Source organism: Hippichthys cyanospilos, chromosome 4 (genome assembly GCF_059441005.1).
Source record: "Hippichthys cyanospilos isolate Australia breed blue-spotted pipefish chromosome 4, RoL_Hcya_1.0, whole genome shotgun sequence".
In the NCBI taxonomy this organism is placed as follows: Eukaryota; Metazoa; Chordata; class Actinopteri; order Syngnathiformes; family Syngnathidae; genus Hippichthys; species Hippichthys cyanospilos.
In genome coordinates this window covers 3,198,502-3,215,282 of record NC_142372.1, presented here as the reverse complement: position 1 = coordinate 3,215,282, position 16,781 = coordinate 3,198,502, and the positions used below count along the sequence as shown (strand labels likewise).

The 16,781-nt window shown below is 39.2% G+C and overlaps 1 protein-coding gene and 1 long non-coding RNA gene across 2 annotated transcripts; one reads left to right on the top strand and one right to left on the bottom strand.

Moving 5' to 3' along the window:
- Positions 1–1,308: 1,308 nt before the first annotated feature.
- On the bottom strand, positions 1,309–3,674 carry LOC148424305 (uncharacterized). Its single transcript, XR_015865314.1, has 3 exons — positions 3,446–3,674; positions 3,258–3,373; positions 1,309–2,010 (listed from the first exon to the last, which is right to left on the bottom strand). It is a non-coding gene; the product is annotated as an uncharacterized LOC148424305 (long non-coding RNA).
- A 5,412-nt stretch (positions 3,675–9,086) lies between these two features.
- dhodh (dihydroorotate dehydrogenase) lies at positions 9,087–16,391 on the top strand. Its single transcript, XM_088412476.1, has 9 exons — positions 9,087–9,184; positions 9,699–9,911; positions 9,979–10,178; positions 11,382–11,464; positions 11,637–11,824; positions 12,711–12,824; positions 13,584–13,737; positions 13,812–13,971; positions 14,175–16,391. Exons 1-9 carry the CDS (start codon positions 9,167–9,169, stop codon positions 14,254–14,256), a joined length of 1,212 nt encoding a protein of 403 aa, XP_088268602.1. The 5' UTR covers positions 9,087–9,166; the 3' UTR covers positions 14,257–16,391.
- The last annotated feature ends 390 nt before the right edge of the window (positions 16,392–16,781 follow it).

Sequence of the window (16,781 nt, the reverse complement as noted above, 5' to 3'; positions counted from 1 at the left end):
AATGCTTTGACTCACAGGTGTCAAACTCCAGTCCTCAAGGGACGCTATCCTGCATGTTTTCCAACTCTCTCACTCAACTACACCTGATTGAAATGATCAGGATCATTTTCAAGCTGCTGCCGACCTTGCTAATAAGCTAATTATTTGAATCAGGTGTATTGGGGAGAGAAAAATTGAAAACATGCTGGATACCGGACCCTCGAGGGCTGGAGTCCGACACCTATGCTTTAACTCGATCAAAAAATTGACAGGATGTCTTAATAACAGCCTCAATAACCCAGTGTGTCTTAAAACCTGTTGTGCCTTATATATATAAATTTCCCAGTAAAATATAATTCATTGAGACTGGACCCTATATTCTCGTGCACTTCATACTCTGGAAAATACGGGTACTCCAAAAATTCACATCACCCACCGTGTTTTTTTTTTTTTTTCGTCGTTTCAACTCCCACATACCATATCATTTTTTTTTTTCATCGTTCCAAAATCAAAATACCGTATTTTTCGGACTATAAACTATAAAAGTATAAATCTATCAAGTTTAAAAACTTGGTAAAACATTAATGCTTTATAATTAGGTGTGCCTGATATATAACACATTTGACTCATTTTCTGTATTGCTTTTTTTGTTTTGTTGTAACTCGTCTGCTATAACTCGGTGTATCTTATAACCCAGTGAGCCTTTTATATGGAAATTTACCAATAATACCTCTTTTCATTGAGACTACACCGTATATTCTGGTAAAACTTGTAGTCATGTCAACCACAGCGCTACTTTTTCCCTGTAATATACAAAAATTTCCCTATAGCTGTTCATTGAGACTGTGCCTTAATAATCTGGTGCACCTTATAAAAAATACGGGTACTCCAAAAATTCACGCCAACCACAGTGTTATTTTTTTATCTTGTTTCAACTTTCACTTACCATATTGTAGTTTTACTGTTGTAAAATAAAAGTACTGTTTTTTTTTTTTTTTTAACTACAAGGAGCGCTTCAAATTCTTTGAATTGATCAATAATTCCCTTATCAGGTGCGCTTTATGTCGGCATACTAATTCATCAGTTAACCAGTTAAAAAAATCAATTTAGGTGCGCAAACACATCTTCAACCTTTCATGAGTTTTCATGTCCGCTACACGTGTGTTAAATCCTCTGAGTGGTTAAAATGTCAATCATCCTAAATCGCTTTAGATAATCCTATGAATGTCAAGTGTTGGCAAAGAGTAGGATTATGACTGCAAGGAATGGTTATACCTCTGTCAAGGAGATCACATCTACCATTGTGTTTTTCAGCATTTCTTTGTTGCGGCCCCTTAATAGAATCATGAGTCGGAGCCAACGGAAAGAGAGGCGCATCAAAGAGCGAATCCTGACATCAAACGATGGTTTACGTCAACGGTGAGTTTAGGATGACAAGTTTCGGGGTGCGGATTGTTTCAGAGTACATCCAGTGAGTTCAAGGCTGAAAGGGCTGGGAATAAAAGTTGACCAAGTCAGGTGAAACAAAAAGCATACATTCAAAGACTGCAAGGCTGAAAGGGCTGGGAAAAAAAGTTGACCAAGTCGGGTGAAACAAAAAGCATAGATTCAAAGACCGTCTTGACATATGGCTTCGTTCCTTGTCTCAGTGCACCACCTAATGACCTAATTGCGAATTGTTTTGTTTTTTTGTGCCTGCCAAACAAAAAAAAACACTAGGGTTGTATTATCCAAGAATATAACCTGTTTAGATGTGATGTCATTTTCAGGCGACGAGTGACAAAATGTCTTTTTATGGGTCGTAATGGTAAATACATAATAAATAAACGAGACAATATATGAACTCTTTACTGCTGAAAACGGCTAAAACAAAGTTGAAATTGACACCTATCAACTTGACTGAGTCAAACAAACCAATTAACTACAAGTCTGGCAGATGGCTATCACTCAAGACCTAATTTACCTCTACCAGTGCCACCGCTGTTGCCGCGGCGGATTAGCACCCGTGACTTTAGATTAGATTGGGGTCCCCTGTGGAAATGCAGAAGAAGCAAGAAGATTATGAGCAACGAGGTAACTCAAGTCGGCCATTGTTACATTTTCCGTAAGCCTCATAAATGTAGTTTTGCTTTGTTTCAACAGATGGGAGCACTTTGGGAAGCTAGCTAGCATGTCTTTCCGTAGTTTGGGGTTCTTTAGGGAAATAACGCTTTTGAAGTGTGCAATTAGCGGGGGTGCGAAACGTATTTCAATCCTGGGCCAAATTGTACTTCTAGTTTCTGTTATTTATGCAAAAAGATGATACATGATATGATATATGATTTGATATATGATAATTATACATCATATGATATGACAGAAATAAATGATAGATTATATAATATCATATCATATGATACGATGATATACATTATTATACTTTTTTTTTATTGCCTGCTTACACCAATATCCTATTTTCAAAAGACTGAATATGCCTGCATGTTTAGCACCAACATATTAATAGACAATGGGTATTTTCAACATAACACCAACAGAATACTGCAGTTAAATAGCAGTTCAAACTCATAATCAATACTTTGATGGTGTTTGATTATTTTAGTGAACATTTAACTACATTGCACATAATTCATATATACAATCATACATATATATAGAGTCATATATATGTCAAATTTACACGTCAAAAAGTTATACGAGATCTTATGCAAATTATATATAATTGTTATATTATTAATACTATATTTTTAAAACTCTTTCTGGCAAGCTAAAAACAAAATAAAAGCAAAAAACCCTGCAGATAAACTGCACTGGACTATGAACCGCAGGGCTCGAATCATGAGAAAAAAAATGGTTTTATAATCTGAAAAACAGTCTTTTACATCAGAGGCTAGTAAAAATAGTTCAAAAAGATGATGGGTAACAAAAAATTCTTGTTCATTCCCAAGAAAAAAACTCTATAAAAGTTCAACGCAACTTCCGAATTTGATCAGAGTCAGGAGTCATAATTAGCATTTTGTGGGCCACGTAAAATGATGTGGCGGGCCAGATTTGGCCCCCGGGATTTCAGTTGAACATCTGTGCCATAGTGGTGAGCATATGTAAACGAATGACGAATTATGAATAATGCAAGAACGAAGAGTATTTTTACAAGCATAAAAGCGATCTGTATATATTCTCTCCTGAATGAGAGGCACTTGTCTTGGATGGTGCTCTAATACCCGTCCACCTGCCTTCCCCCACCGGCTCATCTAGTGACTGCTGACACAGCCATTACTCACCCGTTTAAAGCAGCTCTTTGGCTGTGCAGCTCAGCCGCTTGGTTCAGGTTTTTGGGGAGGGGTTGGGTGCAAAGGGTCAGGCCATTGGGCATCGGGGATTACCGTCGGCCCGCCATCTGCCATTCACAAAAATAATAATCAGTCAGTAAATATCTTACTCATTTAAAGACCTATGTTTGAATACTCACTTTAGATGAATGTGTTGACAGTGAAGAAAACCGATATTATTACTTTTATCATTTTTGTTTGAGATTTTTGGATGTATGCGCATAGAGGGGTGCTTTGTTTAATATCAACCAGTTTGAAATGTTACCTATGTCAGAATTTGTACAGATAGTCCACGTGTCGAAATATCAATTAGTATTATCTTCATAGCGGTGGTTGTTTTGATGGACGAGGATTGTTTTGGTTTGCCGATAGCGGCACTTCCTGTTTGCCGATGACGCGTTTCCGTTTCCGGTTTGCAGATGGCCGCGCTAATGCTATCTGACGCCACCCTCGGCGCATTATCAAGCAGGAATGCCGTAAGTTTCATTTTATATTATATTTCAAACATAGGAGTATCGATATTAAGATATATTTTGTTGTATTGCCGATAGAAGTACTTCCGTTTTTTCATTTACGCATTTCCGTTTCCGGCATTGAGCTCTTATTTTCTACTTGTGTGGTATGCTTTCCGCATTTCTAGTAAATTCAGTGTATTATTACATTTTTTTACGCCAATTTTTACGCTTTTACTGCAAATTAATATCTTCTCCAAATATTGATTATCGGCCTCCTCTACTACTAATAATCAGTATCGGTCCTAAAAAACCCATATCGGTAGATCTCCAATATATACACACACACACACACACACACACACAAGAACAGGTGCTTCTTCAGATGAGTGAGCTGTCGTCAACAACCAATTGGAAACAGATGCTGTTCATGGACACACTTTTCCCGCTTTTTTACAATAAATGCAACACATTGTTAAATAATCGGCTCAGCCATAATTACAACCGTATTCACATCCTCTTCTATTCAAATCTTATTCATTATCCATTAAAAAAAAATCCTGTGGTAGCAGTTTATGCCAAAAGTCTGCTTGTATGCTTTGACACAATCTGCTATCCAATATGGCTCCCAAAAGACAGATAAGAACCCCATTGATACATAAAAGAGGCAGCGGGGTCATTGCGGAGGTCATTTATTAAGTCGTGGCGCGCAAGGCTCCGCGGAGGCGTCACTGAGGGATTAGCAAGTAGCGGCACATGTCAGGGAGTGAGAGTGCGGGCCCCGAGCGTGCGTAACAGACCCCTCGTCATTGAGCTCAAGGCTGGCGAGTGGCGACGAGCGCCGATGCAAGCAGCAGACAGATTAGGATTCCGCGCACCGGCACATGAAACGCTCACCTGCTAGCATGTGACGGCCATTTTGATTACCTAGCAAAAAAAGTAGGTGACATTTCGAGAGAAAAAAAGTAGACAGCTGGTTCAGTGGTGGCTCTAGATATTTTTTATAGGGGTGGCCATTTTAAATCTAAAAAAAAATAACTAAAAGTCTACTCGGGATATCATTATACTTTTGTAACAATCAGAAAGATTTAAGGAAATGCCTCCCGCATTTCAGTTATGAAGGTTTCTTTTTTTCAATTGAAAATTTTTATAACACTGAAATTTGTAGATGTTATAAAGGCTTAAATTTATAGTAAATTACGTGGGGACAAAGCGCTAAACCAAAAGAAAGTTTGATTATATAAAATAAATCCATAAACTGTTTTAAAATCAACAAAAAATGTATATGGTTGCAATTTGTTTTTTAAAAAAACAGTTCAATATTTAATTGTATCCTAATTATATTCTTTTAAACTTGATTCGTCTTGGTATTGGTCTACATAGGTGTGGAACTCCAGTCCTCGAGGGCCGGCATCCTGCGTGTTTTCCGGTTTTCTTTCCCCAACACACCTGATTCAAATAATTAGCTCATTAGCAAGCTCTGCGGGAGCTCCGAAATGATCCCAATCATTTGAATCAGGTGTTTTTGAGGGAAAGGGTTTGAAAACATGTCGGATACCGGCCCTCAAGGACTGGAGTTCGACACCTGTGGTCTAAACAGTCTTTCAATGTAACCAAGTGGTATTTTTTTCTCATTCTTCCCATAGTTCTTTCCACAAATCATCTTTATTCCTAATTTCTGATTGTCTATTAATAAAGTTTGACGTGACTTATCTGATTGTTTTGTTGACATTCCCCGTTAGCGCAGCTCCATCTAATGGATGCATAACGCAACCCCGGCCTCTACTGAAGCTTCTATTCTATGTGACTTATAATGCGGTGCATTCAATATATGAAAACGGTTCAAATAGGCCATTCGTTGATGGTGCACTTTATAATCTGGTGCGCCTTATACTGAAGAAAATGCGGTACAAAATACAGCAGCCAAGTAACCATAGAAACAAAATCAACATTTTTTAATGAATAAACATTTATCAGGTGGATTTTACCAAGCAGTGTTCTTAGCTGGTGAGGCAATGGTGTAATGGTGTGGGCAACTTGAGCCGTCTCTCACCGGGCCCCACTCATTATCTTATCTCCCATTGTAACCTACTGTAATTCCCCTGCTCACGATTGATGATGTCGCAGTCTGATTACACCGAGACAAAACAGCACCAAGATCACCTTTCGGACTCGGATCCAACTCGGTAGACTCCGTGAGGTCCGCTGTGGGAGGCGGGTGGCCTTCTGTCATGTCCACACCAGCAGAGAATCCAAACTGGTCACAAACTCAAGTCTTTAAGAAAACAAAAGTTTCCTCTGAGGGCTGCATACAGAAACATTAAGACAAAAGGGCCGCATACACACACACACACACACACACACACACACATATTTTATATATATATATATATATATATATATATATATATATATATATATATATATATATATATATATATATATATATATATATATGTATTATGAAAAATACACTTGTGACTTGCCTCATAATGCTTTAAAAAAAATGTTAGACAGCCTTGGACATTTAGGGGAAAGAAAAATTGTAAAACGTCTTAAAACAATTTTGTTTATATATGATTATGTGCTTGCTTGCTTGATTTTTACCATTTAATAAGTTCAAGTAAAGTAAATAATATTAAATATATCAAATAAAGTGGCCCTTGCGTCTTTCTATTTTTCTGTATGCGGCCTTCAGGGCAAAAAGTTTGGTCATCCTTGGTCAAAACCAGGGGTGTCAAATATATTTTGTTGTACTTCTTTTTTATGTCGGAGGGCTGTTATGACTCTGTTTAAATCAATTTTAAATATGATTGTCACGCATTTACCTAGTTTTGAAATCAGAGGCCAGTTAATACTGTTCGAAAGGGTGATTAGTCACAGAAAATGCTTGTTGCGTCCTAAAAAAAACTTTTTAAAGTTAAAGACAACTTGCAAATTTGGTATTTTAGTCAGAATCTTAAAGTCATAATTAGCATCCCGCAGGCCACATAAAATGATGTGGCGGGTCGGTTTGGCCCCTGGGCCTTGAGTTTGTCACCTGTGGTGTAAAACGTGTGCTGTAAACTCTTGGCAAAACGTAAAAATGCGTCTTTGGGATTGAATGTTTATATCTTTGAAAATACTTTATTGTACACAGTTTTCATACAATGAAGTAAAAATCACTTATAACTAGTTTTCAGCATGAATCATTTTCCTTCAACATTTTTTGTACATTCCACCGAAAGAGGAAATAAATCATTTATTCATATGGTGTCTTTGACAAATCAGGCAGGTAACTTGTGCTCTTTTTCCATTGGAACAGTGAGCCTCACTACTCTATGAAGTACATGAAGACAGATGCCTCATTATCCGCGTCCAAAGAGACAAAACAAGTCCCGGACCTGCCGCCCCCCACCGATCCCCTGCTGGCATTCGGTTTCAAGTGCGCCAACACGAGGCCACCTGCGCCATCGCTGGCCCGGGGCTCATCTCTGACCTCCCAATGCAGGTCGCTCTCCGAGTCACATGAAATATTCAGTGGATCCAAAGATCCCCATCGGCAGTGTTAACAGCAACATTGTCCTACCGGCCTCCGACTCAACCGGCGTGTAACAAGGCACCCCCCCTGCGGTGGTCAGGGACACCCCACTGGGGGGGGGGGACACAGATACGGTCAGTGCTTAAAGTTGCCCGCTTCTCAATTTTGGCCTCGAGCGCAGGCCTGTAAAACTCATTTTAGGAAGAAAAATCTATTCTCGAATAGGCCGGACAGGTAAAATGATTGTAAATACTGTATTTTACAAAGCATAGCTAACAGGTCTTTTGTACGGGACTTCACATTAGCCTATATAAAAACGTATCTAGTTGCACTGTTTCTTTTCAGAATAAAAGTCTTTTCATCACGGGGACTTCACATTAGCCTATATAAAAACTTCTCTAGTTTCATTGTTTCTTTTCAGAATATAAGTCTTTTCATCACGAGGACTCCAGTTGTGAGGATGAATTTTATAAAAATTATCACATGAACCTTTGATTCTCCACTAATTGAGGTTGTTGATGAATGTGAACCAAAAGAGTGCACTACTTGGCTGTAACTGATGAGGGCGCTGATGATTCAGTCTAAACTTGTTTGCTATTCGAAAATATGCACAATATTGTGTCCTCTGGAAGCGGAATTACATTTAACAGGAAATTATTAATAATCTTAAAATTACATTGAAAAACGTTCAACGACATTCAGTCATCTAAAGAAAAAAAAAACTTGACAAGGCTTCTCAAAAAAGAAAAATATCTCACACGTGTGACATCTGTTCCAAACAATAACTTGACACCACTAACCACTGACCCCCTACTGTTAAAATACTGTATTACGATAATTATCTGGGATTGCTTGTATTATTTTGCGAGAAAAAAAAGGCTTTTGGGGGAAACAATGAGACACCTGCTCCAGATTGTATGACATCAGTTCATTACGCTGCAATTTGGCAGCCAAATGTGTTCGACTGTAAATAAGCTAGATAATATGGATAATACCGGAAACTGAGATGAAACTCTGAATTTCATCATTACATGAGTTGCGGACTTGTAGTCAGGATATTAGTGCAAAGCAATATGGTACTTTAAAGAGCTTAAGAAAATAAAGTTTTAGCTTTATCCTGATACGAGCGATTATACCTCATCCGTTATCATTAAAAATCTGTCAATTTTTTTTAATTTATTTTTTACATTTATTTATGTTTTAGCCACTATAGTCACTCGTAGTTGTTTTTAATGTCAAAAGTTTAAGATTATAACCGTTATACCAAAAACATAAATGGAGTTTCTGCTGCCGTCTAGTGGTAAGTTCCTGAATTTCATTAGTCTGACTTGACATCGCACTGTATTGTATATCTTAATGGTGTCGATTTGATAAATAAATAAATTAAGAAAAAATATGATTGAAAAAAATGTTTTTGTATGTGTGAATATGCATGTTATAATGTTCTATTTATTGTTTAAGTTTGATGATGTATGACTATATAAATGTATATAAACACAGGCGTTTATTTGATCAAATTCTATGAAAAATCACTAAAATTAACGATTTATACATGTTGCGTGTAATATTTTATATAATCAAAATTGTTCGTGACAAGCACCAATGAAAAAAAAGTTTTAAAATTAAAACAAAACCAAAAAAGACACATTATTGCGTCATTCACAAGGTACCCGGAGGACAAGAGGCTAGGCTCTGTCTACGTTCCCCAGAAACTGAAAGAGTTCAATCTATATGTTATATTTCTATGTCTAAACGCTCTATTTTGATTGGACGAATAACGTGAAAACGAAAATCTCGCGAGATGATTGTTCTTACTCTTAGCCGCGCGTGTTTGTGTAACATAAAAACGACATGTGAGTGTCCTTTAGTGAAAGTCGAATTGGATCCTCATGGCGGCGCGTTTGAAGGTAAAAATGGCACGCTAAGTTGTTCTTTTAAAATATCACTGATATGACAGCGGAGTTTACTTGTCCAACTACGCTGATTCGCTCGGCTACTAACAACAGGAAGTAAATAACTATTTTTGAAAATCTTTCGTAGAATAACAGTGGCAAAATGTCACTGGCAATTTCTATTGACGTTTTTCACAACATTGGGCGTGCATGTACGCGTGCGCCACTATTTATGAATGAATCCATTGTGTTTATCGCCGATAAGCGTAGTGTTTGTATGATCCAGCGGTCACCAACCTGGTGCCCGCGGGCTCTAGGTAACCCTCGAGGATCTCATGAGTAGCCGCAGGCCTGTTCTGCTAATAGCTTACAAGTGATAGAACATTGCGATTTTCTCGGAATTTTACAATCACTTACGCATAGATTCCATTTGCATCACATCTTACTTGATTTGCATAATTACGACAGCTGTTCCTCAATAATAATAATTCAGTGTCTTCACATAAATTATTTGCCCTTCATATTACAGAAGCAGATAAAAGAGGCAGTGAAGATCATCGGCTCGGGTGGCTTCCTCTTTGCCTCTTACCTCACGGTGGTGGGAGATGAGCGTTTCTATGCCAACCAGCTGATGCCCCTCCTGCAAAGGGTGGTAGGGGCAGAAACTGCTCACTTTCTAGCAGTAAAAATGATTGGTCTGGGTTTGGTTCCCCTCAACCGCTATCAGGACCCCGAGTCACTGGTGAGTCCGTCGTCTTACCCTTCTCACGAAAATCATCTCCTTTAAAACAGGCGGTCTTGTGTTGCAGGGAGTTAACGTCCTGGGGTTAAAGTTCAAAAACCCAATCGGGATCGCGGCAGGCTTCGATAAGCACGCGGAAGCCGTGGACGGTTTGTACAAGATGGGCTTCGGCTTTGTTGAAGTTGGAACCGTCACTCCTAAACCCCAAGATGGCAACCCCAAACCACGTGTGTTCCGACTGGCAGCGGACGGTGCCATCATCAACAGGTTCGTCGTGACTCAGCACCATCTCTTGTGATTTTTATATTCATAAAAATGATGGTTATTTATGACAGTTGAATGAAGTAGTTTTGATGTACTTTTGCTCCTCTTGATGGCACTCTTTGTTTGAAGATACATTGGAAACTTAAATTTCCATTGCACTAGCCCAGTGGTGTCCAAACCACGGCCCGCGGGCCATTTGTGTTTTGTCATTGACATTTTAGTGACATTCCCCACAATCATATCCAAAAAAAAAAAAAAAGTACACTAATTTTTAGGCTATAAGCCGCAGACACACTCAAAAAAGTCTACTTTTTCCACGTATAAAGCCGCACTAGACAATAAGTCGTACTAACAATAACATACATGATTGCGTTTACATGTGGCCAGTGCCCCCTAGTGGCTGGTAAAGTAGCAGTTCAAATTCAAAACCAAGACTTCGATAGCGTGGTCTTCTCCCTGCCATTGTTTAATTGTTTTGAATGTCTTATTTGACTTGTACATAATTTTTATATGTTTAATACTATATTTTCAAAACACCTCATGAGCACAGCCATTGATTCACATCTTCTCTAGTCCAAGTTTTTTCAATGAGTTGACACCTTGATCAGATACCGTATTTTCCGCAATATTAGGCGCACCTAAAAACCTTCAAATTTCTCAAAAGTTGACAGGTGGCCTCATAGTCCGACGTGCCTTTTACAGCGCATAAACCGCAAGTTTTAATTTTTGGGCCACGAAAAACTAGAATAACTTCATTGCCATGTAAATTCTTTCAACTTTTATCCCTGCATTTCAGTTATAAATGTATTTTTTATAAAACTCTATTTGAAATTTCAATGCGCTATGTATGCTCCAATTTTGAAGCGGTTTATACGTGAACAACGCGCAAAAACTGTGAGTTCTTGGAAAAGACAGTACCATTTTGTAAAATAGATCCAGGAACTGTTTTTAAATGACCAAACCAACAACATACAACAAATTAACAAAAAACACAAAACAGTAATGGAAAATATGGTAGGCACATTTGCTTTACTGGTGGATTGCCCCCTGGTGGCCAGTAAAAGGAAACTGCAGGTAAGCTGCACTGGACTGTAGGCCGCGGGGCTCAAATCATGAGAAAAAAGTTGCGGCTTGTTGTCTGCTTTTATTCTCTGGGTGATGTTTCAATGGTTTAGTCATAAGAATTCCACGCGCGCTTTTGCGTAGATACGGTTTCAACAGCTGTGGCGTTCTGGAAGCCCAGGAGAGGTTAAAGATCCGCGCGGCAACTCAACGGGAGCAAACGAAAGGTTTGTTTGTCCTTGTTTTGCACCTCTTCTGGATTTATTCAATTATTTATGACGCCTCGACTTTTGCCTCACTGAATATTTCACACATGCTTTTTCTCCCTTGGCCTCATTAGTCTGTGCCCCCGTTGAGTCACGTGGGCGATGACGTCGTGTTTTATCCTTTCCTTTGCAGCCGGCCTTCCCCTGGGCATCAACCTCGGGAAGAACAAGCGGTCCCCCGACGCGAGGGCGGATTACTCGGAAGGGATGAGAGTGCTGGGCCCGCTGGCCGACTACCTGGTGGTAAATGTCAGCAGTCCCAATACGCCGGGTCTGCGTGACCTACAAGGCAAAGCTGAGCTCCGTCGGCTCCTGCAAACGGTACGTTGCATCAAACGTCGCCTCATTACTTTGTTTGTCTTTGCGCCGAGCACCCGCACATCCGCGTGCCAGTTTCGCCTCCCGAGGGAGCTTATTTAATCATATAAATCTCAGGTATGCCTTTGGATTGCCTTCACAAAAACTCATCGTTTGCTATAAGAACAAAGAAAAAGTGTCATCTCAAAGGAAGCCGCACTACTACATATTTTCTTGTCAAGAAATATTCCCATGAATCCGCCTCTTGTTTTCAAGTTCACCTTCACTTTCAACCCATCTGAGTCTTTACCACTCTTGCTACCTCACAAATTGATACAGTCGGGGCCAAAACGTATGCTTGAAGAATTCCAGCACCTCTGATCGAAAAAACAAATACTTGAAGAGATTTAATACCCTGTTAATGAAGAAAAAATATATATTTATATATAGTAGAGTGGCCTATTTGGGGTACTCAATTTTTGAAACAAACGTTTTGACAAGAGATAGAGACTGAGCCCTGCAAATATCCAGCAAAAATGATTTGTATTTGTAGGTAGATGGTGCAAAATCGGTGCTTCTCAATTATATTTTGCCAAGAACCCCCCCCCAAGAGAAAACGTTTCACTTTTCACCCCCCCCACTCGACACACTGACTTTAGTAATATTATTATCAATAAAACTTGTATAAGAATACCTAAACTTGTATCCTTTTTAACATTAAAAAAAACAAAAAAGGAATGTAAATGAACTTTAAATAACTGTTCATTATTTTTTAATCTTAAGATTTGTAAGAGAGGAAAAGAAATCCAAGGTTCTTCGTTGTTCTACGTGTTGCTTCCAGACGTTTATTTCTGCCACCTCTGGTTTCTCATCTTGCCGCTATTAATATTGTGTTGTCAAATGATGGCAGGTGTTGAAGGAGCGCGATGGGATGCAGGGAAGCCATAAGCCTCCGGTCCTGGTCAAGATCGCGCCTGACCTCAGCGCACAGGACAAAAAGGACATTGCTGACGTTGTTACAGAGGTGAGATGTTTGAGTCCAGTCTAATCTTGATTGCGTATTGCTCTGAGGGCTTTGTGTTAATTTGCTATAAATTCATAAAACTAATTCTACGCTTGGTAGGTTCTTCAATTTCATTATTGTAAAAAGCCAGATTCTCCCCCACACTAGAATGGTTTCACCCAACTTGTCACGTGCCACCTCTCGTTACCTGTCAAATTAACAATTATTTTTGCTTCACGAGGATTTATTTTCCCATCACTAGTAAATGTGTACATTACGCAATATATCGTTCAATATTTAATGTGCGCTTTTACTGGTGATGGGAAAATGAAGCTTCATGAAGCACTCTTGATATTTTTTGCTCCTCTAGATGGTGCTCTTGGTTTGAAGATAAAGTGCAATGAGCACCATCTGAAAGAATAAAATAATCGCAAGTCACATATCACATAATTGTTCGTGAAAGATAATCTAGTTCCCAAATTACATACAAAATATGAACTTTTTACTACAGAAACGAGCTTTGTGTTTTTCCGGAAGTCTTCATCGGCGTTACTCTTTCCACGGCGTCCTCGCCACTACTTCTGGAGGTCGTTTTTAGAAAGTACACAACTGTGTTCCTGTGTTCAGCGGAGCGAGCGGAAGACCAAGCTTAATGGAAGAGACGTTAAGAAGGGCAAATATTTTTACAACAATCTTTTTCGGGAGGTGGAGGGGAATAATGGACGATATATGCGTTAGATGTATGTTTGTCACCTCCCCCCTTGTGTTTTGTTTTCCCAGCTAGGAGTGGACGGCTTAATGGTGTCCAACACCACAGTGTCCCGACCAAAGGTGCTTCAAGATCCTCAAATGTGTGAGACGGGCGGGCTGAGCGGGCAGCCTCTCAAAGACATGTCCACAAACATTGTCAGAGAAATGTACAGTCTCACTAAAGGTACCGTACCCGCCTTTTAGTGTTTTCTTCTTGGTCCGCAAGTGGCAGTCCGTCAAAGTGCCACGTTGTCCTAGGGAAAGTCACAATCATTGGAATCGGCGGCGTGGCCAGCGGACAAGACGCCATGGATAAAATCCGCGCCGGGGCGTCGTTGGTTCAGCTTTACACGGCTTTGGCCTACCAGGGTCCTCCCGTGGTGACTAAAATCAAGCGAGAATTGGAACAGCTTCTTAAGTGAGTCCTAATTTGACAGCTTTTGACTGTTTCTCCCGACGTTTGAAAACAAGATATACGCATAGCATTCATGAAGCCTCACGAAGCACTTGAAGCCTCGTGAAGCACTCGCCATGCCTCATGAAGAGGTGTCACTAAGTTGCCGACATGCTAAAGACTTGATCTCGTTTCTGATAGACCTGTTGGATTTTTTTTTTTTGCAGAGAGCAAGGATTCAGCAGTGTTTCTGAGGCAGTGGGGGCCGACCACAAAGCATCCGCAAATCAGCAAAACCAGGCAAGCTGATGTCTCAGGAACCTCTGCAGCGGTTTCTTTTTTCCTCCAGCTAAGCAAGAACTTCATCTTTTGTTACCGTGTAACAACAATTAGCAAAGTGCTCCTTTCCCATCAACGGGAAGCGTTGGATAAATAATACCAATCAACATTCAGGCACATTTACAGGTGTTTTTCTTGTCCAGGGAGAACGTTGACTTTTTTTTTTTTTCATTTTTGCTCCTCCGGGTGGCACTGTTTAACTATTTAAACGCATTTTAAACCAAATTTGAAATCTCGACCTCACTAGATAGTTATGATGAAAAATGAAGCAACTGTGGAATTATTTTACTCCTCTAGGTAGTGCTTTTTCTTTTAAAGATAAAACTTCTCAATGAATCTTCAAAGAATGCCATGTAGAGGAGCAAATAAATATATCACAAGTGCTCCACGAGGCTTCATTTTTCAATCACAGCAAGATATTAGCGACTGCTGAGCTAAAAGTGGATTCTACTTTTAAGAGTGGATTCAATTGAAATTTGTCTGATAACAAATGACCTGGTAAGTCGTATTCATAACATGTATTAATCATTTCGTTGCACATGCAGACTTTCCACCTCAAGTTAATTAAGCGCTTGCCTGTGCATGATGTACATTATATATGCGTGCACATTCTTCATCAGCCAGCAAATTCTGCTAATAAAGCCGATCACTAAAAGGCTGAATTTTTCCATCCCCTAATAGAGTTCCTCAGTAATGCTTCAAATAAACGTTTGGGTTTCAAAAGTGTTAGGTTTCACGAGCAAACCTCGTAAATGGGATGGTAGAGCGGAGGTTTGTCCGCAACAAATAATATTCTGTAACAATACTTAGTAGTGGGGGGAAATGAAGCCTCATAAAGCACTTTTGATATCTTTTTCATATTTTTTACTCCTTTAATGGCACTCTTGAAAGATGCTTTGAAAATGTAAAACATTTCCAAAGCACTCGCCTTTATCTTTAAACCAAGCGCACCAAAGGGAGTCGTGAAAATATCGCAAGTGCTTCATGAGGCTTCATTTTCCCATCACTATCTAGCAATGAATAAATGAAGCCTCATTGTTGTGATATTTTCTTGTTCCTTTTGTATTTATCTAATACACTAGCTTTTATCTTTAAACCAAGAGCACCATCGAGAGTCATAAAATAATATAAGTACTTCGCGAAGTTTCATTCTCCCCATCGCTAACCTAGCGATGGTTAAATGAATCACTTTTGATATTTTTTCTGTCCTTTAGATGGCGCTCTTTAAAGATACATTGAAAATTTAATAAATCTAGGCTTTAAAACTAAGCCCCATCTTGTTGTAAAAAAAGATCACGTGGTTCATGGGGCTTCATTTACTCATCACTAATTTAGCAAAGGTTAAATGAAGCCTCATCGAGCACTTTCTATCATTTTTGCCTCAAAGATGCGTTGAAAATGTAATAAGTTTCCATTGCCTTTATCTTTAAATCAAGAACACCATCTAGAGGTGTAAAAAAAAAATTAAAATAAATCACAAGTGCTTCATGAGGCTTCGTTCTCCCATCAATCATAATAGGCTGACTTTAATTCCAGGTGCCGCCAATCACTTCCATGTCACTTTCCTGCACAACACTGACCTAAAAGGCCGCGTGATAAATATTACAGTAACACCCCTCCCTGCAGACATGACGCAACAGCCACTCAACTTAAGTGCAAGGGTGCAACTTTAAATTGAAGAGACATTCGGATGAACTGTGTAGATGGATTTATTTATGTTAAAAAAAAAAAAAAATGTCAGCAGGGATGCAAAATACAACGCAGCTGCTGCGTTTGTGCGAATGCCGGACAGGTGGCATCGCTCCGATTCCAAATGAATAATCGAACTGACGTGCCGGTGAGCCGCGCTCACTGTCAGACTGACAGATGGAGCCGGGTGGCAAGGGAGAGCTTCTCGGGCCCCTGTGCAGATAGATGTTTTACATTTGCTTTGGACCTCACACAGACTTAATGCGACGTATTTATCCGACTATTTTAGTTTTATGCCTTACGGCACTGTGGAGATAATTGCGGTGAATGCAATTTTACAAGTCTTTTTGTGGAACAATGTTTGTTCTGTGTTATTCCTGGTAATAGTCTGTCCGACATTACACTTTGTCACATTTTTTTTTTTGCCCTTGCAAATAAGTTCAATGGATTTGTGTAAAAGTGTTTACTTGCTCTGTTCCTCAGCATGAGACACGTGAAATTGTTATCTCCACTGACAACAGCAGGCTAGCGAGTTCCTGTTGTTTTGGATGACTAATTGTCTGGATGGCGCAAACCCAACGTAGTACCTAAATACAGCGTGGCCACAAAAGTACAAAACACTACAAGAACAACAAAAAAAGCAAGAAAATACGTTTAAAATTTAGATTTAAAAAAGCACTAAAATCTCAGCAAAAACTACATCTCAGAACACAAAAATCAAAATCCAAGCACAGCAAGCAAATAAAAGCAACACAACTGAAAGAAACATACAACAGAGATAAACAAAAGATTAAAAACAGAAAAAA

What these genes read in the sequence shown, in the direction of transcription:
- dhodh (XM_088412476.1), top strand. An exon ending in ATCAGGACCCCGAGTCACTG is followed by an intron (nt 9,912 to 9,978) that starts GTGAGTCCGTCG and finishes CTTGTGTTGCAG; the next exon opens with GGAGTTAACGTCCTGGGGTT. An exon ending in TCAACGGGAGCAAACGAAAG is followed by an intron (nt 11,465 to 11,636) that starts GTTTGTTTGTCC and finishes TTTCCTTTGCAG; the next exon opens with CCGGCCTTCCCCTGGGCATC.